This window comes from Fistularia commersonii, chromosome 27 (genome assembly GCF_037954325.1).
Source record: "Fistularia commersonii isolate RoL2024-O1a breed Wild chromosome 27, RoL_Fcom_v1.0, whole genome shotgun sequence".
NCBI classification, from domain to species: domain Eukaryota; kingdom Metazoa; phylum Chordata; class Actinopteri; order Syngnathiformes; family Fistulariidae; genus Fistularia; species Fistularia commersonii.
In genome coordinates, this window is record NC_141310.1 from 4138056 (window position 1) to 4164164 (window position 26109).

At 42.2% G+C, this 26109-nt stretch overlaps 3 protein-coding genes and 2 long non-coding RNA genes across 5 annotated transcripts; 3 read left to right on the plus strand and 2 right to left on the minus strand.

Annotated features, from left to right (window-relative positions):
* The first annotated feature begins 110 nt into the window (after positions 1-110).
* Positions 111-8624, plus strand: ogfod1 (2-oxoglutarate and iron-dependent oxygenase domain containing 1). The gene is made up of 13 exons (XM_086175081.1): positions 111-365; positions 1615-1760; positions 1858-1904; positions 4614-4714; positions 4819-4935; positions 6240-6331; positions 6406-6534; positions 6621-6734; positions 6802-6881; positions 7094-7341; positions 7421-7549; positions 8317-8375; positions 8460-8624. The coding sequence occupies exons 1-13, from the start codon at positions 200-202 to the stop codon at positions 8607-8609; spliced, it is 1578 nt and encodes a 525-aa protein (XP_086031207.1). The 5' UTR covers positions 111-199; the 3' UTR covers positions 8610-8624.
* LOC147217820 (uncharacterized) lies at positions 4864-6669 on the minus strand. The gene is made up of 3 exons (XR_015108887.1): positions 6595-6669; positions 6467-6522; positions 4864-6347 (listed from the first exon to the last, which is right to left on the minus strand). It is a non-coding gene; the product is annotated as an uncharacterized LOC147217820 (long non-coding RNA).
* A 591-nt stretch (positions 8625-9215) lies between the features above and the next one.
* tradd (tnfrsf1a-associated via death domain) lies at positions 9216-17499 on the plus strand. Its single transcript, XM_086175249.1, has 5 exons — positions 9216-9255; positions 11453-11606; positions 11697-11977; positions 13140-13287; positions 16654-17499. Exons 2-5 carry the CDS (start codon positions 11456-11458, stop codon positions 16950-16952), a joined length of 879 nt encoding a protein of 292 aa, XP_086031375.1. The 5' UTR covers positions 9216-9255; positions 11453-11455; the 3' UTR covers positions 16953-17499.
* Positions 17500-19572: 2073 nt separating this feature from the next.
* gnao1b (guanine nucleotide binding protein (G protein), alpha activating activity polypeptide O, b) lies at positions 19573-26035 on the plus strand. The gene is made up of 8 exons (XM_086175323.1): positions 19573-20120; positions 20284-20326; positions 22545-22686; positions 22854-23014; positions 23098-23226; positions 23339-23468; positions 24063-24216; positions 24311-26035. The coding sequence occupies exons 1-8, from the start codon at positions 20003-20005 to the stop codon at positions 24496-24498; spliced, it is 1065 nt and encodes a 354-aa protein (XP_086031449.1). The 5' UTR covers positions 19573-20002; the 3' UTR covers positions 24499-26035.
* Positions 20358-22924, minus strand: LOC147217823 (uncharacterized). The gene is made up of 3 exons (XR_015108898.1): positions 22818-22924; positions 22517-22653; positions 20358-22271 (listed from the first exon to the last, which is right to left on the minus strand). It is a non-coding gene; the product is annotated as an uncharacterized LOC147217823 (long non-coding RNA).
* Positions 26036-26109: the final 74 nt, after the last annotated feature.

Here is a 26109-nt window from a genome sequence, read left to right on the forward strand (position 1 = left end):
GAGAACCTGACGAAAGCTGAAGAATATGTCATAAAAATGGAAATAAAACAAAATAAGTCATACAAACGGGTACGTGTTGCTACGTCATCACTCAGCGACGCAGGAGCCATTTCACATGCACGCCTCTCACATCCACAAACACGCATGAAGCGAAAGTGGCTGCTGTCAAATCAGTGGATACACACAAACACACACTTCGATGGCGTCCCGGAGGCGACACGGCAAGTGTGACGGCGAAAACGAGAGGAAAAAGAAGCAGAAGAAGAGCTGCGAGGAGACCGCGGAACTTTCCGCTGTGTTTGAAGACGAGCGGGTTGCGCTGAACGCGAAGGAGGCGTGGAGCCGGAAGACCCGCTTCAAACACGGTCAGAGGAGACACGCCGAAACGAAGCCGCTGTCACGGGTTAGCAGGCTCCGAGACGCTAGCTTGTGTATTATTAGCAAGCTGTTATCGGCTAGCCTTGGTATAATTAACAGGCTATGAGCAGGTAGCCTGTTTACGATTACCAAGCTGTTATCAGCTAGCCTGTGCATTATTAGTAGGCTGTGAGCAACTAGCTTGTGTATTATTAGCAAGCTGTTATCAGCTAGCCTGTGCTTTATTAGCAGGCTGTGAGCAACTAGCCTGTGTATTATTACCAAGCTGTTATCAAGTAGCTAGCCTGTGTATTATTAGCAAGCTGTAAACTGCTAGCCTGCGGATTAGATGCTTAGTGCTAACATGACAGTGGGACACTCACTCAGTCATACCTGGGATTACTGAACCCAGTGTGATTAACCTGAAAGTTAAGCAAAACGCACTTATTTGAACGATGATTGAGTTATTGTGATCGTAGATTTATTTTTTTTGTTGTCACTTGATTTGGCTGGACTTGTAAGATAATTTCAAATCAAATTTGATTTTAGTTTGATCAGCAATAGCCAGCAGAATTGTTACGAATCAATAACACACACTTTTGCTCAGTTCCCAATTTAATCTTTCTCTGCATTATTCGCCTTTTTCAAAATCAAGCAAATTACTTTAAAAAATCTCCAGGATCATTCGACGAGGGACACAGAATTTACAATAAAGAAAATGATGTCAAAAAAGTGTGATCTTTGATAAGGAGGGAAGCGGAAGTTCCATGTTTCTGGGATCTTTATTTCAATGATAATGAAATTTCCTTGATACAGCATTTCATTTATTGTGTTCATATATAGTTTCTTTCATATGCTTTATTTAACATATGTATTCATCTAATCTAATTGTTAAGACTTGTCAAATTGGCACTTCCATGAATACACTGTTGTTCTTTTCAATAAAGTTGATTTATAAAAATTAGACCAGGCCTCATCTTTGAGAAAAGGCAGCTCCTGGAAACTCACTGCAGGCTTCTTAATTCTTGTATTCTGTTTTTCAGATCAGAATTTTTCATATTTTATTCAAAATGGAAATGTTACTTTTGGTAAACGATTGTGTGCATTTGTTTCTCGAGCTGCAAGTATTGTGCCATTTCAAGGCATTCAACCCTCTTTCAAGCAGAGAGCATCTAAAGCCAAAAATGTATACTGCAACTCTTCAGTTCAATAGAATTGGTCTGGCTGTGTATCAGTAGCTGTGTTGTTATTGTTTAGGTGATGTGGAGTTGGACTGCCTTCCTTTCCCTCACTGCATCATTAAAAACTTCATCAGAAATGAGACCTTCATGGAGAACCTGCAGAAGGAACTGCTTGGACTCAACTTCCACCAAAAGTCCAATGATTTGTACAAATTTAAACAGGTGATGGCTTAACTGCTCAGTACAGTGGTTTCTCTCGTGTGGCTTTGTGTTGTTGAAACACAACTGTTTTTTTTTTTTTTTTTTTATACCTGTACAGTCAGATGACCTGAGGAAGAGAACGGAGTCACACATTGCAGGACTGAGGTGAGTTTGTTCCTGTGTGTGTGTGTGTGTGTGTGTGTGCGTGTGTGTATGTGTATAATCTGACAGAGCTGGATTAGTAGGTCTGTGTGTTGGCTTCAGGTTCACCCAAGGGTTTCTCAGTACAAGTGGTGGCCTGGTTTGACCAACTAAAGAACAGGTTAGGTCTCGATAGAACCAAAACACATTACATTACCCTATTCTTACGAGTCAATTTTCTTGTAAAATCCCTACTTCAGGTAAACAGTGTGTGAATACCCCCTGGATGGACCCCCGTTGTCTGCTCCCACTTCACTGGAGCAGTTTTTTTTCTGAATTAAATGCTTTTAGTTCAAAGTGTACTGCAAAGCCTTTATCACCAGACGTAAAGATGCTAATATTGATTTGGGAAATGTAATACATGTCAGCTACTCATTATTTTAATTAAACACACTGTTAGGTCTGGCAAACACCAGTCATAAGCTCTAACAGGCATGTCCACTAGCTGGGGCTTGCTAATGTTTCTTTTTTTTTAGCTTTTAGAATGTTTGCCAATTGTCTGCTGAGGAATTTCCAGTTCTGTATTGGTTGTGTTTCTGAGTTGATGAAATAGAGAAGTTTTAAGAGCCTGCACATGACCCACTTGACTTGGAGAGATAAAATTCCAGACTGAAATAACGAAGGTCTTATTTGTGGGCAATGACACGTTTTTGTATATGTGGGCTCCACCAGGGGGAGCCAGATATCACGTCAACAGCTTAATGAACTATTCCCACACTTATTGGTGATAATTCTGAAAGTTGGCACTAACTGTCAGCTTGGAAGGACTGAGTGGGGAACCAGATGGTTAATGGATGCAGCTGCATAAAGTCATCTGTCAGCACGTCATGTTCAACGCAGTCCTCATCTGAACACTGATATTTCTTTTCCACTCTGGTTTGCATAACACTTTAACACATGCTACTATGTTCGCTGGAGGAATTAGGATCATATTTTGATTTGTGGAATAGAAAGAGTTGCCCAACCTGCCAAGTCAAAGACCAATTTACATCTCTACTGGGAGCTTAAAGATGAATTTGATCATTAAATTGCTTTGAATCCCTGAACCTGATATAATGTGCATAGTTATTCTCAGTAATCAGCGATACATTATTTCTTTTTAAGATGCATCTATGATCGTTGTACAGTGTGGTTTGCCCAAGTTAAGAGATACACCCCTGGTGATCAACGCAATCAAATGCACAAAGATAGCTACCGACTGGGGCCATCTATTATTTATGCCACAACAAAATGTCATGGCAGTGTTGGAAAGTAGAACAATTTGCGTATGTGCTGAGATGACCTACAAATCTTTGTTCATATAACATCCAAAATCAGTGATACTGCAGAGGCTAAAAAAATACAAGGAATATCTGAAAGTTTAACAGATCAACAGCACCACAAATTACATCCCTAAAAACATTAACAATTAAAAAAAAAAAAAAAAAAAAAAAAAAATATATATATATATATATATATATATATATATATATATATATATATATATATATATATATATATATATATATATATATATATATATATATTTGTAGTGAGGAAAGCCCGCTCTGTGATGGGACTGAACCTGGACCATCTTCAATCGGTGGCAGTGAGGAGGGTGAAGGACAAACTGGGAGCTATCCTGTACAATCCTTCCCACCCCCTGCACTATGAGGTGTGGCTGATGGGCAGTTCTTTCAGCCAACGGTTCATCCCACCCCGCTGCAGAAACGAGCGCTTCAGACGCTCCTTTGTGCCCACGGCCATCAGACTGTATTACAGCAGTCTGGACGCCACACAACTCCAACCGGCCTGAGGTGCATCTGTGCCGCTACCACAACCTCACTACATTACCCCATTCACTACCCCACCCATTCACATGTCATGCCCTAATTCTGCTGTCTTTTTTTATCCTTGTTGGTCTCAGTGCTCATGCATCCTGCCTATTTTTGTTCATTTATGTTGTTCTTGTCATTGCTGTTGTTACTCTGTTAATATTGTTGTTTAGCTTTGTTTGACTATATTTCACCCTTACTGTTCCATTCTTATCACTGATGTTGCTGTTGTTCTCCCTGCTGTCTATTTATTCGTGGATGTCTTTGCCAATTTCTGTCTTCTAACTGTCCCTCTATTTATTTTTATTCCTATTCATTTTTTACACTATAACTGTTACGCTGCTGTGACAAAAGAATTTCGGGATCAATAAAATTCATCTTATCCTATATATTTGTCATACAATACTTTATATTGAAATAATAAGTATGATTAAAAATGATGATATGATGTCTTGGAAAGGAAAATTAATTTTGTAGTTCATATCAATTCATTGCATCTGGTTCCCTGTCCAGATATTTAGGAACTTGGCCCAATAGTCTCATGTTTGTATCAAACACTGAATTACTTTTACAGAAGCATGTAACTCTCTTTTGCCCCAAGTTAGATTCCAACAGGGTGAATCATCGATGATATTTAATAGCTATAAGCTAGAGCCAAGAGCAAAACCATGACAAATGTTATTTAATGTGGCTTTGTGCAAATATTCTATCATCCGGATATTATTGGTTTGGCCAAAATTCCTGTAGTTGTGAAAAGAACATCCAATTGTGCAGTTAACATTATATCAGTCTTTAACCAGAGAACCTGGAGAAAGAATTTGATTAGTGATTTATATAACCTTTACTTGTGTTCTTTCAGGTCAGCACTGTTTGGACCCTTCCGGTTATGGCTTGAGGGATTGTTGGGAGTTGACCTGGAGTCCACTGTGGACATATCCTGTGCCCGATACGAGTATACAGGTGAGCTTTGTCCCAAATCAGCAGGAACACCTTTATATAAAACTTTATGTAAAAGGGTCTTTTGACACACTTATTGCTTCACACGTTGTGCAATTTTTTTTAAGATGTCCTTTTGTGTCATGATGATGAGTTGGAGGGGAGGCGCATCGCTTTCATTCTGTATCTAGTGCCTCCTTGGCAGAGTAGTGACGGAGGATCTCTTGATCTGTATACTACAGACAGTAAGTGTTTTTTTTTTTTTCTAAATACAATATGAACATCTGTCTGTCTGTCTCACACACACACACACACACACACACACACACACATTACTCTCACACACTCACTGAAGCACTGAAGTATATGTTTTGGCCTCTGCATGCAGTAGCCAGACACATAAAATTCCAAAGAACTCATGACTTAAACATTTTGCATAAAGACAGTAATGAACAAGCAGTCTTTTCTTCATATTAATTAAGCCATGTATTTGCAAGATTCAGTTTTATAAGAATATCATGGCTATAAACTGGAGGACTACACTACAATTTTTCATTTTGTGTCCATTGCTGTGTTTTCATTCTATAAACGTGGCAAAGAAAACCTTCAATTATACAAATTGAAGTTAAAATGATTGGAGAAGTTGGGGCATCTCAAGCAGCAGTACCATCAACAAAATTAAAGATGTTATGTGATTAAAAAGTGACTGAAATGCTATAAACTTAACCGAATGAATAAGGGATGCTTTTCAAAGTGCAAGGCCAACATGAAGACTGGTATGGGATTAAAGGGTTGGTTATTGTAGGGCTGTTGTTCTTGTATTGACAAGGTCCTTGAACCATGCCAAAGTTGCAATTATTGTCATTTTGACGACCTCTCAAGATCTATAATAGATTTATCTTAAATGTTTATCAAGGCAATTTTAACTTATATTTCACTCACAATTAACTGATAAAACAAACCTACACAAAAATCTACTCTCTGCATTAAGCTGGATTTTAAGATAATTTACAATAATGTTACTATAGTAACATTGCATATATTCACGCTTTCATGTTATTTCAAACCACTTTATCTTCACTCTGCAGCCAAAATTCACACATGGTGTGATGCTCATTTATAAATAGAAACAAACCACGTGCAATTCTTTTTAGCAGACGATCTGGTGCATTTTGATAGGATTCAGTTCAATACTTAGCTCTCAGTCAAAATGTAAAAATGTTGTTAAATTTACATTTTGAGGTTTAAAACCTAAACTTCAACCGAATGCTATAACCCACGTTGTCCGAGCTTGCGTTTCAGGTGCAGATCATTTTAGAGTAATGTAAAGATCTCACATCGAAGGGTCTCCTTCGTACTGTTGCATAAGAAACGTCCACTACTGTGTCAGTGCACTGACACATAACGATTAAATCTCACACCCATAGCGTTACGTGGGTGAGGGTGACAGCTTTTTAATGCTAATGTGTAATAAACTGTTATGCCTGCTTCAGTATGTGCATAAAGTGTATCCTTGAGAATTCGTGAATCAATACCTATTTGTGATTAGGTGATTCCCAGCCCCAGGGTGTTGCGAAGTCGTTTATTCCGTGTGGGAACATGCTTGTCCTCTTCGAAGTCTCCCCAGTCTCTTTTCATCAAGTGAGTGGGTTTAAATCTGGGTTATGAAAAACAAGAGGATGTGAGAAAACTGGACGTCTCTTGTGTTTGCCAAGGTGTCAGAGGTTTTGTCACAGGACAAGTGTCGCCTGTCCCTGAGCGGCTGGTTTCACGGACCTTCTTTGGAACGTCCTCCCTGCTACATAGAGCCTCGCATCCCACGAAGCCCACACCTGCCAAGAGATGTTGGTTTTCACAAACATACACACAAAAATTATGAATGAAAATATGTGTAATGTAATGACCTATTCTGTTGGTGTGTTCATTGCAGGAGACGTTGCTGCTGGAGTGGGTCAATCCAGTGTACCTGGATATATCCTATCAAGAGAAGATTCAGACAGAGTTTGAGGACAGCTCTGAAATTCAGCTCAAAGATTTTCTGAAGGTAAGACTGCTCTCATGCTGCCTTCGCTGTGTTTTTTTGTTCATGCTGATAATGTGTCCTTCAACAGGAGGAGAAATTTAAAGGAGTGAATGAAGCACTGCAACAGGCCCAAATTCAGTGGACAAAGAGAGGCCCACCCAATAAGAGGTAAGGGAGATTATTGATTTTTATCCTGCCCTGTTTGTACTTTTGGCTGTGCCAGGTGTCTTTATCACAGACGGGCAAAACACATTCATATCTCAAATACTGAGAAAGGATGCTTCATGCCAGATTTAGGTCTTAGCCAATTTCTTGCATTCACCCCTGGACTAGTGAGTGGCTGTTCAGAGATGTTTTAAGCTTTTAATTTGTGTACGCAGATGCTACGAAGCAGCTTGTCTGGATACCATGGCTCCATGTGTGAGTGCTTGCTGGGAGCTGCTGCACTCAGAGGCTTTCTTTCTTCTTCTCTCTAATTTCACTGGACTTGGTTTGCATTACTTGTGTCCTGCTGATGACGACGATGATGATGAGAATGAAAAGGAAGAAAAGCAAAGCAGCACAGGGAGCGGGGATGAAGCAGGGTCTACAAGTGAAAGGTCATTGGCAAATAAAAGTAGGAAGTCAGGTGTGTTGAATAGTGTTCATCAGCGACCACTTTTACTCATATCAGTCCATTTTTAATGTTTTCTTTTTTTTTTCCTTAGAGGCAAGTACACCTGAATGTAGGGGTGAACTACGGCGGTGGTCACATGGTAGCTACACCTTACTGCATGATGGAGAAGCAGCACAAGCAGAGTACGCTTTGGACCTTACTTTGCCCTTCGGCTGTGCTGGTGAGTGTGCACACTCACAGAATATCTCATCTAAATACAACGTACAGTGACATTGATCTACAAAAATCCGGTGTAGATTCTGGTGCAGGATTTTTTTTTTCATATTGAGCGATATGAACACATCTCTCATACCTACAGCTTTTTTGGGACGCAAAATAAACGCAAAATAAAGACTAAAATATTAAAAAATGAATTATTACTATTTTATATCACAGGTTTGTGCACTTTCGGGCCTGTGTATCTGAGCGTCTATTAAATATTTGTATCATCCCTGTGGTATATGTACATAGAAGGCGCTGCAGCCTAACTTCATTGTCTAACTTTGACAAGATGAGCATGATGTCTAGGTGATTTTCTTTTGATGTTAATTTTTTCCATGTGCTCTTAAACACTTTTGTTGTCGACTTGACAGGACAGCAACTCTAGAAGAAAATATAATACGCTATGACTGCGAAGCTCATTGAATTTCTTCACAAAGCAGAGAACAATTAGGATTTCAAGCCTTCTAGAAAATACCCATTAACTAGCAACGTGCCAAAGTGATGTTGAAGAAAGAATGACTCAATTATAGACAAATGACAGCCCTTTGCTCCCTGAATTGGGTTCCCTGCCCAGATTTTTCATTGTTAATCTAATTTAAATTGATTCAACACACCCACAAAAGGCACTTGTACCAAATACCCCAGGCGGTTGGCTGTGGAACACATGGGGGAAAAAAATGCCTATCAATATTCTCACCAATAATCGATAAATGTTTATTTTTCAAGATTGGCAGTCAGAGTTTGGAGGCTTCACCAGTTATGTTGCAAAAGAAGAGGATGAAGAGGTGAATGTCAGTCACATTTATATTTGCGCCAAGTCATTCCTGAAGCATTTGTTAATAATTATTTTGGTCTTTTTGTCCTCCCAGCTGCTGACAGTGTATCCAGAGGACAACTCACTTGCTCTGGTCTACAGAGACAAAGAAACCCTCAAATTTGTCAAACATATCAATCACAAAAGCTCCTCAAGCTGCCCCGACAGAGTATTTTATGACTTTGCTTTTGTGTATTATGAATAAATTCTTTTGACATACTTTTATCCTTACCGTGTATATTTTGTGTCGAATCGGTTCATTGCAAAAATCAGTGCACATTAGATTACCTATTAATTATTTTGATAGCATTAAATTACAGAACACTTGCCTTAATATGAAAGACTATCAAGACTGAATATTCTTACTTTAGGAACATTTGGACCCCATATGTTTGTTTTTTCTTGAAACTACTCAAGGGGTTGGTTACTTATCATCTATCACAGCCATGTACCTGGTGGTTATGTATCCACTTCAGTTTATTGTCGTTGAAGCAGCTACTAAAGGGGTTTAACCTTCATCCCGCTCCGTGCTGCTGTCAGACAACAGTGAAGCCTTCTCGCTCACACAACTTCATCGGACTTAATAAACGACTTACAGTTGCTGACGGAGTTTTTTGTGAATCACCCCTGAGGTGTGCTGACCCACATAATGGATTCCTTCAACAGAGAGAAAAAAAAAAACAACTTCCTTCCTGTCATGATTTTTCCCTCGGGCGGCATGTTGATTTCCACCAATCAGAACGCGTTTCAATTTCTGCTCAGCCAATGGGAGGCGAGGAAATTATTACGTTGTCAGTGGGTGTGATCCGTCAAGAGGAAGCGTCATCGAACTCTATATAACAAAGTTTAAGGTAAGTTCGTGTCGTCTTTGGCTAAGAGTAACAAAAATCTCAGTCAGAGGGATGATTGTGGGTAAATCGTAACTCCAGGTCCTGGCTGTCGTAGTTGTGCTGTAACAGCTGGGTTTAAGGTCTATGAAGCCGAAGTTGTAGGGCAGCTGTTCGTCCACTTTACGTGGGGTTTCCACAAACACGGACGCTAACGTCTCTCTGACACTCACTGTTATCGCTATTGACAGCGCAGTCAGAATGTCGAAAAAACGCACTATTCAAGGACATTTCTGCTGTCTGTCTGTCTGAATTAAATGTAAAAGCACCGTAAAAACTGCCACAGTGCCAGTCGGTAGGCTAAACTGCCAGTTTGATTTATTTTCAATGAAGTTAAGATGAATTATTTACAGTCGACTGGATTTCGAAACTATCAACGCACAGAAGCATCAGACTGGCAAAACAGTAGAACTTAGCATCTTTTATCTGTTTGATTTGTATCCGAATCATAAAACAAATCAATTTATAGAAAGATCCTTTAAAACGCTCGGTAGAAAACAAATCAAAATAGCTCGGTAATCAAAATACCTGGAGGCAGACATAAAACATCCGAAAAGTCAGATATAAACATGCCATGGATTCATATCCGAACTCGACTGATCGATACATCCCCATCAGTGTTTGATTTGGAGAGAATGAAAAACGTATGCAATCAGTATTGTTCAAAATATTTGAACAATTTGTTCTTCTTTTCCCAGCAGGCACTAAGTTGGACTCCTATGTCGTTTAGACACTGGTATTGTTTGACGTTGCACAGACATCAGGGCATCTGTTATTGCAGCCTGGTTATGAAAAATGTTACATACTGCCACATTTTGATGAAGACACAAATATTTCAAATTAATAATGGCTTATGATATGCATATCAAAGTATTGCTATTATCTCAGAATACCTCATGAATATTGAAAACAGGCAAGGATGTGTCAAGGCTTTCAAACTTTTCAGTGGCCTTTTTGGTTTTTTTGGAGAAAGTCCTACTTAATACGGTTTCCTTTTCTTTAACAATGAATGCAGTTATTTTATTTGATAACAATTTGTCAAAAGAACAAACTGTTATGATATAATTCAGATTTACGGTAGCTATTTATGGTGAAATTAAATGAATCATTTTCAAAAGTAATATCAGGTTTTTTAACAACAAAGATGCTCTTGTTTTTCAGGAGAACATCACAGAATTGGGCAAACCACTTTCCACAGGTCCATGAGATTCTATAGAATTACCGACCTGCATTATTACAAATGCTGATCACTGAGACTAAATGACTAATTTGTCAAAGCATATCAGATTTTTTCTACCCAAATATCAGACAGGCTGACTATCCAGGGAATACTAGAGGCTGCCTTTTGGCAGCAACCGCTAAATGATATATTTTAAGCTCCTGATGATCTCTTAATCCTCATACAGCTGGTGAACTAATCTCACAGTATACTTGAAAGGACCGGTAGATAGGATCGCATATAATTACATACAGGCTAAGTTGTGGAGATTCCTGTGGACCCAGTGGCCAAGCATTCTCTGTATTAGTGGAATACGACACATGCATGTAATCCAGCTCATACGATACTTATTCCATGCAGAAGCTTCCTCATCCTTTGTGCACCAAGAGCAAGCTTGTGGACTTCTGTAGTTCATCCCGACTACAGGAGAGAGGGGCCAGACTGGGGGAGGGGAGGACTCAGATTAAAGATGTTTTTATGTAATGAGGGTTTCAAAAGGTAGAGTGAGGCCACATCCAGCGGCTTCTGCTAGGACACACAAACACATTTTCGCATCACTGGCCTGGGTAGTTAGCTTCTTTTTTGACAATACTTTGGCAGTAAGGGATATGTTGCTGCACCTCCAGGTCAGATTTTAACGGTATGGCAAGTTGTTTGATATGTTACATCATGTTAAGGTCAGACCTAATATCAAATGGTCTGATCCAAACCAGATTTTGCACACGCTGCAAGTCACATTTACAACCAAAATTTTGAACACTTGTTTGGGTTAATGAGATGATAATTTTAGAATGATACCAGCACTTTCTTCGGATAGTTTGTGAGTTTCTTGAAACGCCATTTTTGGTGCGGAAAACGTAAAAAGTTCAAGTCTTACCTGTTAAGTGCCATTTGCTTTTTGCTTTTAGTCTGTTTGAGTTATTTGGTATGTGTTCTCTCCAGAGAATGGCAGACAAGACTGTGGATCGTGGACCGTGGACAGGATGCGCAGTTCTGTTTCTTCAGTCACTTTGTCCTGGTGTCAACCTGCTCTCACTCTACAAAGATCAACAGGGAAAGTTCATTGTTTTCAAAGTTATTAAGCTGACTCTTATAGGTGAGAGCTGATATTCTGCTTCGAAAGTGTGTCTTGCTTACAAATCTCATTAGAACAAATATTCACCAATCACTTTCGTGTTCTCGTCAGATTCAGCAGGAGGTCTGGGTGGTTATGAGATACTAAAGGTCCACGATGCCGATCCCTACCTTGGGGTCGAGGTGAAGTTTGTGGATGTCAGCGTGTGTCAGCAGTTCCTCGAGAGCTACAGTTCCGGAGCTGTACGTCAGTCCATTTCCCAGCATGCTTGCCGCCTTCTCGCTCTGCCCCAGGACTTCACGGTGGAAACCCAGTTCAAGGCCAGCACACATGTCCTGGATCTCTGCCTGGACAAGCTGGAACTCTGCTTGCAGCACATCAACCTTTCACAAGTATGGTTTGGTTTAATCTGCTAAGTATTTAATTAACTGAGAATTGGATTGAACTTATGACACTGGTGCATTTCATTGACAGACTCAAAGGCTGCTCAAATATAGATGAAAACCTAACTGTATGCAGACCAGTAACAAGAAAAATCGGCTCAGTTAAAATGAATAGTAGTAGTTTGCCTTGATGCAGAGATCATATGGGGCATTGGTAACTTGGTGTTCAAAGCACAAGGAGGAACAGAAACCCATATGATTCATAATGTGAATTGCCATTTAGGAAGCCTTCAAGTAATTTAAGGGTTGTGACTGTAGATTAATATATTTAAAGGGAAGATACTAATCAATGGCATTGTTTTTTTTTGGCTAGTAGAGGACTCAACAGAATAACACACACAGAAATGCCTTTCTTTGCCTTATGACTGACCATAATGTTTTCAGTGCACCTGTTGTGCTATGCTGACAATCTGTGACACACTCCTACATAATGTTTGTCTCTTGGGATGTTCAGATTTCTGCTGTGGCTCAACAGTATACTTTTTTTCCCTATGCCAGTAAAACCTCATATTTCGTAGATTTTAATTTCATTTTGCACTTTTCAGTCATTCTGCAGGATCGCTCTGCCATAGTCATCCACAAATCATTAAATACACTGATCTGTCCCAGTAAATAGTAATTGGGGCTTAAGTACAAAAGTATTTTGAAGAATGAAGTGTTTGGCCATCAGTGTCAATACTGTTTAAGAGTCATAAAGTTCAACAAAAGACCTAAGATTAATTAGGTATCATGGAAGTTGTGCTTGAAACCCACAATAAACTAAGGCCCGATAGCTTGCTCCATATGGAATAGATACTGAAACCAGGTCACACCATGGCAAGATGCCCTGTAACACTTAATTCAAACACATGCTGACCTTGGAAACTACTAGCATATTTACTCTTTGTTTGCCCCCGTTTTTTTGTCTGAATATGCTGTGCCCAGTTCACAATGCTGACTGTAAAATGTTGCGACTAAGTATCATAATGTTGATGTACAGGGTGAAGTGATTAACCTCCAAGGGAGTTGATGCTTCTCTCACTTCAGACAGCGCTGGTGTTAAAAGGCCCCGGTGGTTGCCAGCCATACTGTGTTCACACGTCCATGTATCTCTCTCGCCATTTTGTGACAGCCGGAGCGCCTGCGTGATGAAGAGATCGATCATCTGGAGCAGCAGCTGCAGTGTGAGGTCCTTGGTCCCGCCCCACAGATGACCCCTCTCACACGGGAAGACTGTCCGGTCCCCAGCAACTGCTTCAAGTTCCAGAACAGAGTATTTGGTGAGTCAGGATGGATACTCTGTCCACAGTGTGTTCTTCACTTTTAGGGAGTGAATCTCTTGGTATCTCATGATTCCGTTAAATTAGATTCAGTTCAATTTTGATGTCTTGGAGTTAAATTTAGATTCAAATTTGATTCTTGACTCTGCTGAAGTTGAACCGCCGCAGGCCTGGACAAAAATTGGAGTTGTTTAGACTCCAACTGCAGGATGGTTTGGTCAGACAGCCTCCCTCAGTTGCACCAATATTTCTTATCTGAAATGTGTTTGCAGTGTGCTTCATCTCCATTTTGCAACAATAATTTCATTACAGAATCATTAGAATTAAACCATTCTGGGAAGCTCTTAGTTTTCATGGAGAATAATCCCACCAACATTAAAATCAATGGACTTTGTATGACTGAGCCTGTTGGCTTGGCACTTTATTGAGGTGTGTGTGCTAGCACCATTTTGATCATTGGCAAATAAGTAACAATATTCAGATAAGAGGGTGGACCTTGAGAGGAGTGAGTGGCGGACAGACAGATCACTAATGCAGCCATGTCTGAAATCACATCCTGCTGCATCACATTTTACTACAGATGAGATCATTTACAAAACATCATTCTGTATCCAAGAAGACTCTAGTCCCGCAACAGAGGCCATAAACGTATTAGGGAAGTGATTATTGAGGGAATTATTTGACATGGACGTTTAAAAACTACTGCTAGAGTTTAGTTTCGTTCTTAAAATGTCAGAGCAACATTTACGAAATCCTTTTCATTTGGGGCAATCATCAGCAATGTGTAACATCAGTTAAGTAAATCAATTCTACCTATGTTTGAATATATGCATAAATGTTGGGTACACAAGTTATAACTTAAGTAAATTAATTCCTTAATTTTAACCCAAACATTTTACACTCATTCCCAGCACAAACAAAATTGATTAAAATGCCCCTCAGCACCAGACAGAGATTGCTTTATTAGTTTTGCAGCACGCTTTCTGTCCGATACATGCGAGAAACGATATGGACCGGCCTCACTGATGTTCCAGTAGGACATTTTACTGCTCCCATGTTAACTCTCTGCAAACCAAAGCGTACTGTTCTGCAGATCTCTGAGATGATTCTCATCCTCCCGGCCACTACTGGTTTCTGTTCGGCTCAACAGCTAGTTCTAGTCCAGTTACAGAGAAAAGAAACCTGCCATAATGTCATCCCCCATGCATATTACTTAACACTACTTGGCTGAAATACTTTGCTCACCAAGACTTTATTATCCACATGAGCAGGAAAAAATCCATATCCTTTTGTCAATATTCAATATTCCACAGAATTTTCTGACATCAATCCAGTGCTGTTTGTCGGATGATTCTCTAATCCAACAATTTTATAAATTGACAGTCGGTCATTGGGGGAGATTAGTGTTGCCCGACGATATACGTGGAGTGCATTAATTTGAAATTCCCAAATGTATTTTGAATTGAAGGACCAACGTCTGCGGTCTAGTGGGATCACGTTAGCCCTCTGTGTACTGCAGCTTCTTGCTGGGTCATTTACACAGGCTTCTGGATTCTCCAGTTTCCACATTAGTGTCCAGTAATGTAAGTTTTTTTTAGGGGAACAAAAATAGTAAGTGTGATATTTACTGGGATTTTAAAAGCTGTAGTCTCATTAAAGCAACATTAGAATAACACACACACACATTAAGAAGCAGTGCTGAGAGAGAAAATCTATGTTTGGCCAACCGAGAACAAGAGACTAATCAAGTCGATGGGCAATGGATTGAGAGGCAAAGTGAAGTATGAAAGGGGTGCAAGCGGTTATCGTTAAAAGACATATGCAGGAGAATTTTAGCCTGTTTTTACCTATGATTTTAGGACCTTTTGCTTCACTGCAGCCAAAAGAGGCAGCCATTTTCAGTCAAACCTCCCGCTTGTCAAGACAAAGACTCGGAGAGGCAAAAATAAAGCTAAAAGAATAATCTCGGATCTGAGATATCATGGAGAGACGAATCCAAATAGCTTTTCAGCGATTATCTATCAATGCGGGTATACGTTGTTGATAAACGGCTGCTTTTATGCCGCCAAGTCATTAAATTTTATGGAAAAAGAAGCTGACCAACAGCCCCTGTTGGCAGACGAACAAATTTACGACAGAACGGGAAGCCAGCTCCAAACTGTCTCTGAATGGAAGGGAAAGAATTTTACCCAAGTTACAAAAAGGACATCATGTAAAGCAACCCACTTATATGATTTTGGTGGTGTTAGAGGAAACAGTATTTGGCCTAAAATTTACCATTCGTTGGCCTATTTTCACAGAGCAGCAGGGTGATAAGGGTAAAAATTAATGTCATAATTTTTCTAGTTTCACTGACTTGATATACGTTCATTTCGTAGTTGTACCTTTGGATGCGAAGGACAGGGCACGATGGAAACTGATGATCCACAGTGGCGCCCCGGAATTAGGGAGAGGCCGGAACAGGAAGAAGTACCTTTGAAAAAAAATCTTGTCAGAAAGACAAACAGAAAACATTGTCAACAACTAAAACTAAGAGTAATATTAAGGTTGGTTAGATGCATGACAACAACCACACGTTTTCACAGATGCTCTCTTTTAAAAGTAATACCTATAATACTGTATTAAAGGTGACAAGTGGCCAATCGATTTTTCCTTCATTTTACTACAATGAAAATTAGCTCTTGATTTTTATGGTGAGATTATATGTCACTATTTTTAGTATAGAGAAATCCATGCTTAGTTATCAGGGCTAGACAATATGTGATATTAATTGATATATTTTCCTGCCCCACCTGACACAGACTGACATGGGCATTGTGTTGAATATCCACATCAGACCACCTTGCTCATTTGTTAAATAATAAGATAAAATATTGTTATGATGTCAAAAGCACCAAGAACCCAAGTGACATTTCGAAAGTATTGAGAGGTAAAGATTTACCTGATACTGAACTTTGTGTGTAACACACAGACATACACACACACACCCAAAGGAAACCTATTTTCCCAAATGCCGCTTAACTGATTTTTAGAGGTGACTAATTCCCCTTTTACTCATTTCATTTATCCTTATTTATCAAAATTAAGAAAGGTCTCTGTAAGACAATGATCCCTCACAGTTTTTGATATAATAAAACATCAACAATGTCATACAGCAGTAATATGGAATTAGTTATATATTGATATGTTGGAAGGCAAGCCAGTTATCTTAGGTTTTAAAAAGCCCCAATTTCATTTAGAAAAAAAAAAAAAAGAAAGAAATTCTGTTGAACGTCATGCATTGTATGTGGGGTAGACATGTTAAATCCCAGTTTACGTAATCACAATTTGCATTAATGCCTTTCCCTTTACTCTTTGGCCCATCAGAGGATCGAATGCTGACGGCGGCAGATATTCAAAGCTTTGCCAACGGAGTGGGCCGTCAGTGGAAACATGTAGGGAGGGCCCTGGGGAAGAGCTGCCGGGCTCTGAAAGGTCCGGCCATAGACAACCTGGCCTACGAGTACGAGAGAGAAGGGTTATACGAGCAGGCCTATCAGCTGCTGAGCCGCTTCATCCAGGCGGAGGGGAGAGCAGCCAAGCTGAGCCGGCTTGTCAAAACCCTGGAGGACTGCAAACTTACCAGCCTGGCAGAAAACATTCTGGACATACAGCCACGAGACTAACACTCTGTGTGCACCTATTACTGTACGAGAGGAAAACTTTGTCCTTCCTGTTTTTACATACGGTGTCTGCCTTCGGTGATGTCTGTCATCTGCATGTTGAAAATCATTCCTGTGTGTGTGTGTGTGTGTGTGTGTGTGTGTGTGTGTGTGAGTGTGTGTGTGTATGGGTGTTTTGTCGGGCAGTGACTGTTTTAGGCAGGTTATGTGAACACAACAGAATCACAGAACAGAATCTCTGGGAGAATTGATTGATTGATAACTTGAGGTGCTTCCTAGTATTATTCATCATGGTTTTAGTATAGATGAAATGATTCGTCATCACCGTAAGAATGTGTGGGGTGAGTTTTATGCACTGTTTGATTTCACCATGTGCCTTTGTTACTGCTTTATAAGTCAATTTTCAGATGAACCTGTTGGGTTTTGTTTCTAGTGACTGCACAAGGCTTTGATTTTTTTTCTACAAAATGAGTGCATTCAAATTAAATTGTTGTAAAAAAAAAAACATGTTTTGTGTATGATGCATTAGTGTAATTAAAAATGAAAACAACGCTTTGTCAAAATTCCCTCAGGTATAATTTAGTGTTAATCCTCCCTCTCACTGCCTCCCTACACACAAGCCATCATTCCCTGTCACTCACACACACGTGCACTTTCACATATGATTAAACTGTGCTGATTAGTGATGCTGCTGCTGAATGTGTGTATGTGCCCGCGTGTGTCACGTTGTGGCAGCTTCAACCTGCTGCTGGAAAAGGAAATTCACTGATGGATGGACTCTGGAGGTTGAGCTCCTCTGGTTTCATTCACTTCCACTGGAAAAGCCCAACTCCCCCACCCCACCCCTTTTTTTTACTCCACTTGACCTTCCGTCCAGATGCAATGTGTGGATTAGAAGCTTTTATCATACACACACACACACACACACACACACACACACACACACTACTGCTATATATTTATAACCCTCAACACAGATTTGCATCTTTACTAGTTATGTGCATCGTTTTCACCTCGGTATAGCAGGGAGTGTCTCCAATAATACTCTGAAAATATGTCTGGAAATATTGAAAGATTAGAGTAGTTATGTATAGTCTTGGACATTTTTAAACAGTATCACATACTGTTTTTTTTAAAGAAAATTGTTATATCACTATATCACAGAGATCCTGAAGTCCCATATTTTGCACAGTGTGCAAATAAGGTATCTGTATGAGTACTTGGGGCAAAGGGGGGTCATTATCTTGTGCAAACTAGTCATTTATCTTGTGCAGCCATGATAGATTGCGAGGAGAAATAATAGTGGGTGCACATGGAAAGAACGAAAGCAAGTTACTGCATGTACACGAAAATGCTACACACGGAAGAAAATGCAAAGTTTGTACGGGTTTCACAAAATCCCACTATATTTATATGCATTTATATTACCTGATGTAATAAATTGAGTCAAGTTGTTCCTGTTGGTTTAAACTGATGTATCTAACGTATATTAGAGTATTTGTACATTCCACAGGGCTGTGTTGGTAGTCAGGGCTATACTGATCTTAGGTCATCTTTGGATCGTGAAGGGAAACACGTGTCTAAAAATACAACTATCATATTGTGATTTTTCTGGGTGACTTGATAACAAATCAATCATTTCTGGGTCTGTCTGTTTCATCTGAGAACCAGCATCGTGACCTCAGCTACTGCACAGACAGGATAATGTATACCAACCTGACATATCATCTTTAATTAAACATCTCCTTGTGATCCACGGTGCGTGGTACTCATGTACTGTCGTTCACGACGTGCTACTGTAATTGCCTTTTTATTCGTCTCCTCTACATTTAAGAGAGGTGTGGTGTGACAATATCGCACCTATTAGACTTATATTTAGTACCAAAAAAACAGTATTTGCAATGGCTTCTTGTGTTATTCTGACACACAAGTGTCAAAAATCTGTTCCACTGGGAAATGTAATTTTACTTTGAACATGCCATGTAAGTTACTTATGGCTGGTAAAACTTGTAGGCAGTCTGAGTCCCGGCCTTGTTTAAAATAAAATGTTTTCACCTATACATCTCATTGTTTACACTACTGTCACTAGGCCGCTTGCCTTTCGCATTCAATTCAGTTAATTCATTTGACATCACTTGCGGATCAAATCTTTGCATCTCCCTCCTCCCTCACCGTTGATCTTCTGAATTGTGTTTTAGCCCCCACGGAGGCAAAAGGTGAAAGCCCCCAGTGTTTGGTTTCTACTTTGCTGCAGGCCTATTTTCTCCCACAGCTGGTTCTAACAATACAGCTCGGCCTGTGTGCGGCTCTATTTCTGTTCGGATCTCTGCCGTCCGTGGAGACTAAAAGAAATATCACTGTCGGGGGTTTAAATTTTTTTTTTTTTTTCAACCAACACAATTCCCACTAATGCCAGGAGACAAGAGGGCAACATTTGCCATTTAAAGGGCTCTTTCATTTGAATAATCTTTCACAGGACGTGATTAGAGCGCCTGCCTGTGCTGCCGTGACGTCAGCGAGATTGTCTGCGGGTGAGTCTCGCGGAGCCGCCGCCCCCCCCACCCGCTCTTCTGCTCTCGTTCTCGCGAGAGTTAACGGCGAAAATCGCTAGCTTTCGCTGTCGTCTTCATCCGCGCCGCCCTGTAGGGAGCGAGAGAGAGAAAGAAAGAGAGAGAAAGAGAGAGAGAGAAAGAGATAAAGAGAAATAGAGAGAGAAAGAGAGAGAGAGAAAGAGAGAGCGAGAGAGAGAGCTCCCCCCCTCCGTTCCCCACCTAACAACAACCCCAACCCCGCAGGCTCAAGCACAACGACCCCACCCCCAACCCTCTCCGAGAGAGGGGACGGAGCGAAGACACTCGCCGAAAGAGTCACCGAGGAAAAAGGACCGTCCGTTCCGGAATCCCGGTCTCCGTCTCGCCCTCAATCCGGGCCTAATGCTGTAGCGGGTAGCGCGTCGAGGAGAGCCGCCAACGCGAGACAACGCACCGTTCGAGAGTCGGCGAGGGACAGGGCGGACCGGGGAGGCGACGGGATCCTTCATTCGCCTAGGAAACATGGGATGTACGCTGAGCGCCGAGGAGCGCGCCGCTCTGGACCGGAGCAAGGCCATCGAGAAGAACCTGAAGGAGGACGGGCTGGTCGCCGCGAAGGACGTCAAGCTGCTCCTGCTCGGTAAAGACGCGGATCCCCTCCTTGCGGGCGGCACTGGCTCGGCGTGTGTGTGTGTGTGTGTGTGTGTGTGTGTGTGTGTGTGTGTGTGTGTGTGTGGGGCGGAGGTGCTCTCCGTGGTCCTGATTTCACTGCCGGCTCTCACTCTGCCCTCCGTTCTTTCCAGGCGGCGGAGAGTCCGGCAAAAGCACCATCGTTAAACAGATGAAGTAAGTGTGTGTCTTTTTCGCTTATTTCAACCCCTTCCGGTAACGGCGTGAGTTAAAAAAAAGAGGGGTGGAAAAAAAAAAAAAAAAGAAAGGCCTGAGATTTGCACCTCCCCTATCCTGTGCTGAGGCAGGTTGCGCCGCCATGTTTCAGGAGGCCGGAGCCCCGGAGGAGTGCCGGTGACTTGAGCACCGCCTGCAGACGGACGCCGAGTCTGCGGCGGCCGCAGCGCTGCGTCCCGGGGTGCTGTTCACCACCCGGGTGCTGAAATGTAGTTAACGAGGCTTTTGACTACAGGGAAGTGTGTGACAGCAGAAATGTGGGTGTTGTTCCTGTGTGTGTGTGTGTGTGTGTGTGCGCGCGCGCACGCGTGCGTGTGCTTGTGTGTGTGTGTGAATTACAGTGAGGTCACTACAGCTCCATTAGTGAATACCTCTGCTTTTAATCTTAATGGCTTTAAGTGCCCGATATCGCCGGGAGTACTTTGCCTATAAAGCGGATTTACGCAGAAATATGGCTTCTAAAACCGCATCTAAACCTTCCCCTGTCTAAGCTAAATCACCCTTTGATGTTTTAAATCACTGTTGTTGTTTTTTCTAAACCTCTTAGGGAAGTTTCTAGATGTTGCATTTGGGAGAAATCAGTGTCCGTTGTAGATTTTTTTTTTTTTTTTGCAATGTGCAGCCTCCCACGGTTATGTGGGTGGAGGTGAGGATGCCCCACAGTCCTCCTTCTTAGCTCATCACGGGCCCGGGCTGCACCGGCCGCACCAACTGCACCCTGCCTCCCTCCCCTCCGTGCCCCGCTTCTTCCTCTCGCTTCACCTCATCACCCCTCCGGCCTTTGCCGTCCGCCACGGGCGTGAACCCGGCTCTCCTGGCCAAATACAGTTTGCAAACGCTCGTTCTTGCCTAAGCGAGGTCAGACCCATGGGTTTCACTGCAAACCCCGTGTCATATAGTAGGAGGGTAAATGCAGACGTAAACGCAATGTCCAGCATGATCCCAGGCCCCGGACGGGGTTGCTTTCGTATTCCGCGAAAGAGGTTTGGCTGTGAACGGGATAGCAGAGAGACGCTCTGAATGACACACATAGACGACTAACATGATACGGGAAAAATCAAGCTCGCGGGATGCTAATTATATCCACTAGACCGTAGACGTACCCACATAGATGGGCTAAGTATTCACCGTACCTGTCAGTTGCAGCTGTAGAAGTAACGGCGTTGTGTGATTTTTACATTGAAGTTTTTGCATCGGTTGCACATGCATTGTGGGGCTGAATTATGTTCAGTGTACGTTTTTGAGGAAAAAAATAATAGAGGAAAACTAGTCCTGGTTAAATCTCAGGATTTCACTTTGTGGTCTGCGGTGTTGAGTTGGGTTTTGGACAGCCTGTGCGGACGACACACTCGTAGACTGACGATAATGTCGGGCTCATCATCGATTCATAGTTTTTTTTTTGACATCTGTCTGTGGTTTTAGCAATACTAACGTGCGCTTTCCAAAAAGAGATCGCATAAAATATTTAAAGGTTCCTCCACTTCCAGGTGAATGTTGAGCAGAGGTGTTAAACCGTAATGACGGCTCTGCTAATAGTCAGAGGTATTTAAAGGTCTTTTGCTTTTTGGAACAGCGCCTTTGTTCCCCCAAAGGTTAATGTTTTATTTATTGAAACTGCGCGATGTCTTGCCGAGGTTGGGCTCAGTCTCTGAAAGGGTTTGCATGATACGTGCCGGTGAACGAATGTACGTGTCCAAACGTCAGCCCCCATTGGTCTTACGATGAAGGAGGCGCAGAGATCCTGTAGATGTAAAGAGAAGTGCTTTGAGACGATAGTCCGGTGCCAGGAAGTCCTAGCCGAGTGCTCCGGTCTCCATCAGGGTGCGTCCGAGCGGGCCTTGAACTCCACAGCTCTGTGCGATGTTATTGATCTGGACTCCGTCGCCTGTCATAAATGCGGAGCAGCGAGGATATCATATTACTGTCCAATTACACACCACAAATGAAGACATTACTGTTACGTTATAGTGTCGCACTTAATGGAGGGATGGGGGAAAGAGATTTATCTGAATTCTATGCAGAGAAAGAGGAAATCATTGGCGATCTGCCCGAGCGGCTTTATCCTTTAAGGTGAAAAGACGATTGTTTCGGTCTGTGGTAACATATGGTTGTATGTTCTCTAGTCCATACTTGTGCCCATATCTGTGTGCGCATGCAGGATTATCCATGAAGATGGCTTTTCCGGGGATGACGTGAAGCAGTATAAGCCCGTGGTCTACAGCAACACCATCCAGAGCTTGGCAGCCATCCTGCGAGCCATGGACTCTCTGGGCATTGAGTTTGGAGACAAAGATAGAAAAGTTAGTCACCTCGCGCCCTCCTGGTTGCACGTTGTCCCCCCCGACCATATACTCCATCAGGAGGGCTCAAGGATGTGCTGTTGGGGCGGGGGAATATTGATTTTTTACGATATTTAAATCAAAAACCACACCTTGCCACACCTCATTTCCAACATTCCCTCTGGCAGGCGGATGCTAAACTGGTTTGTGACGTGGTCAGTCGTATGGAGGACACAGAGCCGTACTCAGCAGAGCTCCTCACCGCGATGAAGCGTGTCTGGGCGGACGCCGGGACCCAGGAGTGCTTCAATCGCGCCCGGGAATACCAGCTTAATGATTCTGCCAAATAGTGAGCAAAATGGCACAGTTATTTATCGCACATGTTCAACCGAGGAAAAACATAATCCTCACCCCGCCTCCTGTGGTCTTCAGCTACCTGGACAGTTTAGACCGGATCGGAGCGGCAGACTACCAGCCCACGGAGCAGGATATCCTGAGAACCCGTGTGAAGACCACTGGCATCGTCGAAACCCACTTCACCTTCAAAAACCTCCATTTCAGGTGGCAATGCACCCGGCAATTGACTCGGCCTTTGATTCCGGCAATGTTTGGGAGATTAGCCCCGGGTCTTTCCGCAACGTGTCTCAATTGACTCGTGGCACATTTTTTCCAGGCTGTTTGATGTTGGGGGTCAGAGGTCGGAGAGGAAGAAGTGGATCCACTGCTTTGAAGACGTGACAGCCATTATCTTCTGTGTGGCTCTGAGTGGCTACGACCAGGTGCTCCACGAAGATGAAACAACTGTAAGTGTGGCCATTTTCAAACTCGACCCCTCCGGGCCACGGGCTGCGGTCAATAAGGCCAATATTTGCCAAACAGAGATAACGACAGCTGACTTTATTTCAAAATCTTTTGTCTTTCTCTTCAGTCCTGTCAAATCACATCCCGAGCACAGTCCCGCAACTTTAACCACAATGAAATAGTTGTTTTTAATTTACTATTCCTATGACACCCTCCAAGTCCCGGGAATAGCAAAAACTATCGCACAGCAAAAATGCTGCGTGCAACCCTTATTAGCTTGACTGAAATAAGAAACATTACTCCACAGAATAGCGGCAGAGGCAGAAGGATGCCCTTTCTATTTCTAAAAATGCTGGCTTTAGCGTATATGTGCTCATTTGCATTTATATATACACCTCTGTGTGTGTGTGTGTGCGTGTTCGAGGCGCTTTGTTATAATTAGTTGAGACTGGACTATAGAGAGGTCCTCACTTCGATAGGAAGCCAAATCCTTTTTACCTTCGCTGCATTGGTAGACGTGGAGGGTCGTTCTGTTTCACGCTCCGCTTCTCCGCAGTGGAACACTAACCCCGCCGTCTCACTCGTCCTTGCCGCAGAACCGCATGCATGAGTCGCTCATGCTCTTCGACTCCATCTGCAACAACAAGTTCTTCATCGACACCTCCATCATCCTCTTCCTCAACAAAAAGGATCTGTTCGCTGAGAAGATCAAGAAGTCCCCGCTGACGATTTGTTTTCCAGAATACACAGGTGAGCTTCCCGTCCTCGGGTTTGCGAGTGGAGTCGCTCGGCTCGCGAGGCCCGACTCTCACGCCCCGTTTGTCTTCTCTGCGTTTCTCTCCAGGTGCTAATACTTACGACGATGCTACAGCATATATTCAGGTTCAGTTTGAGAGTAAGAACCGCTCTCCCAATAAGGAGATCTACTGTCACCTGACCTGTGCCACAGACACGGGAAACATCCAGGTAGTGTTTGATGCCGTCACTGACATCATTATTGCAAACAACCTTAGAGGCTGTGGCTTATACTGAGGCCTCGCCGAGCACAGAGGTTGTCATGGAGAGTATGAGTTGTTAATAATCATAATTTTCATGATACTTAAAACACATAAATATGTAATTCTACACGTCCGTACGGACCCAAAGAGCTGCCGTCAGACATCACACTGGATTATTGTCATGATTTGTTCCCTTCCTCCTCTTATGATTTCAGTACACAAACCTGACCTTGTCTTATAAAAGTGTGTTTTTTGAGTTGAATGTTTCATGATTTTGTCGATGACAGTGTCAATATCTAGGGAGGTCAGGAGCGGTAGCGCCAGGGGTGTATTCAGCCTCCGCCTCGCCACGCGAGCCGACCTGGACACGCAAAGCGAAGTGCGCAGAATCGTTATAACCCGAAGTGGAATACAGTCCCATTCTTCCATATTCATGTGCAAGTTTTGCAGCTGGTGTCGGTGCTGAATATTGCCTCTGGTGCTGCGGTTAAAGAGCCGCTGTTTGTACGGTGGTGGAGATGATCATGTTGGGGAGGTGCTGCGTTCGTGGCTGACGGTCATGGTAGGGAAGAAGGAGGCTATTTTAACTTTCAGAAGGGACAAAGCTCTCCTCTCCTTCAGATCCACACATGACTGAGTAGCCTGCAGGTATGTTCCACTCGTTTTCTCTTGTACTTCAAAACACACTGAAAGAGAGTATTCTTCTGTTGAGAGTGACTGCCCGTTGCCATTGGCCTCCTGTAGTGTGAGGAAATGCCTATCAGCCAATGATATCTCAAAAGAAAAAAAGAAAAAAAGAAAAAAAAAGTTGTTTTAAAAAAAAAAATGTCATATCGGTGCCAACCATCTGAGAACGACAGATAGGGGGATTAGGATCAGAAATCATAGTTCACGTTTCCACTAATATTATTTAAGTAACAGATATAACATATTATTATCATTGAATGATTTATTTATTTAAGCCTCTTGCCCTACATGCCATCTCCTACCTCCTGAAATCCCGTGCCACATATTTATCTTCTGTCATTTGAAAAATAAAATGAAAATAAATGGGGTAAGGTCATCCTGGGGGTCGAAAGCAGCTCTCTGCCGACATCTCGTACTCGGTGTGGCGCTTGGCCCTCACCAATCTGTTTAGAAATAGAACACTGCACGAGGAGAACAGCATCATTTCAGGCAGCCCCCGTCCGGGGAGTCGAGGTTTGTTTTGTTTTTTTTAACCCTCCTCTCCCCTGATACGTAAACAGGAAATCATTTCCTCCCCTCTGACACCTTTCTCTTTTTCACAGAGAAAAAGTACACCCCTTCATTTTCACCTGAGCACCCAGAATTCACCCTCCCTCTCCCATATACTCTTACCCGTCACATATCCTACCCGTTTTCACCTTAAAAAGCACCGTACTGTATATATATATATTATGATTATACCAGAATTTTTTTTTTTTTACTGTGAATGTTTTGTGCTGCATCCCATCCTATTCGGTAGATTATTGGTTGCTCTCATGTGGAATGTTTGTGCTGAGCCAATCGAATGTTGTGTTTACATTAAAGCCACACTTTTCCTAACTATCTCTGTGTTGCTGGTCTGACTCTGGTTGCGGGTTAGAGGCCTCTTCACTGCGTGGCTATCTTATCCAAAGTTAAA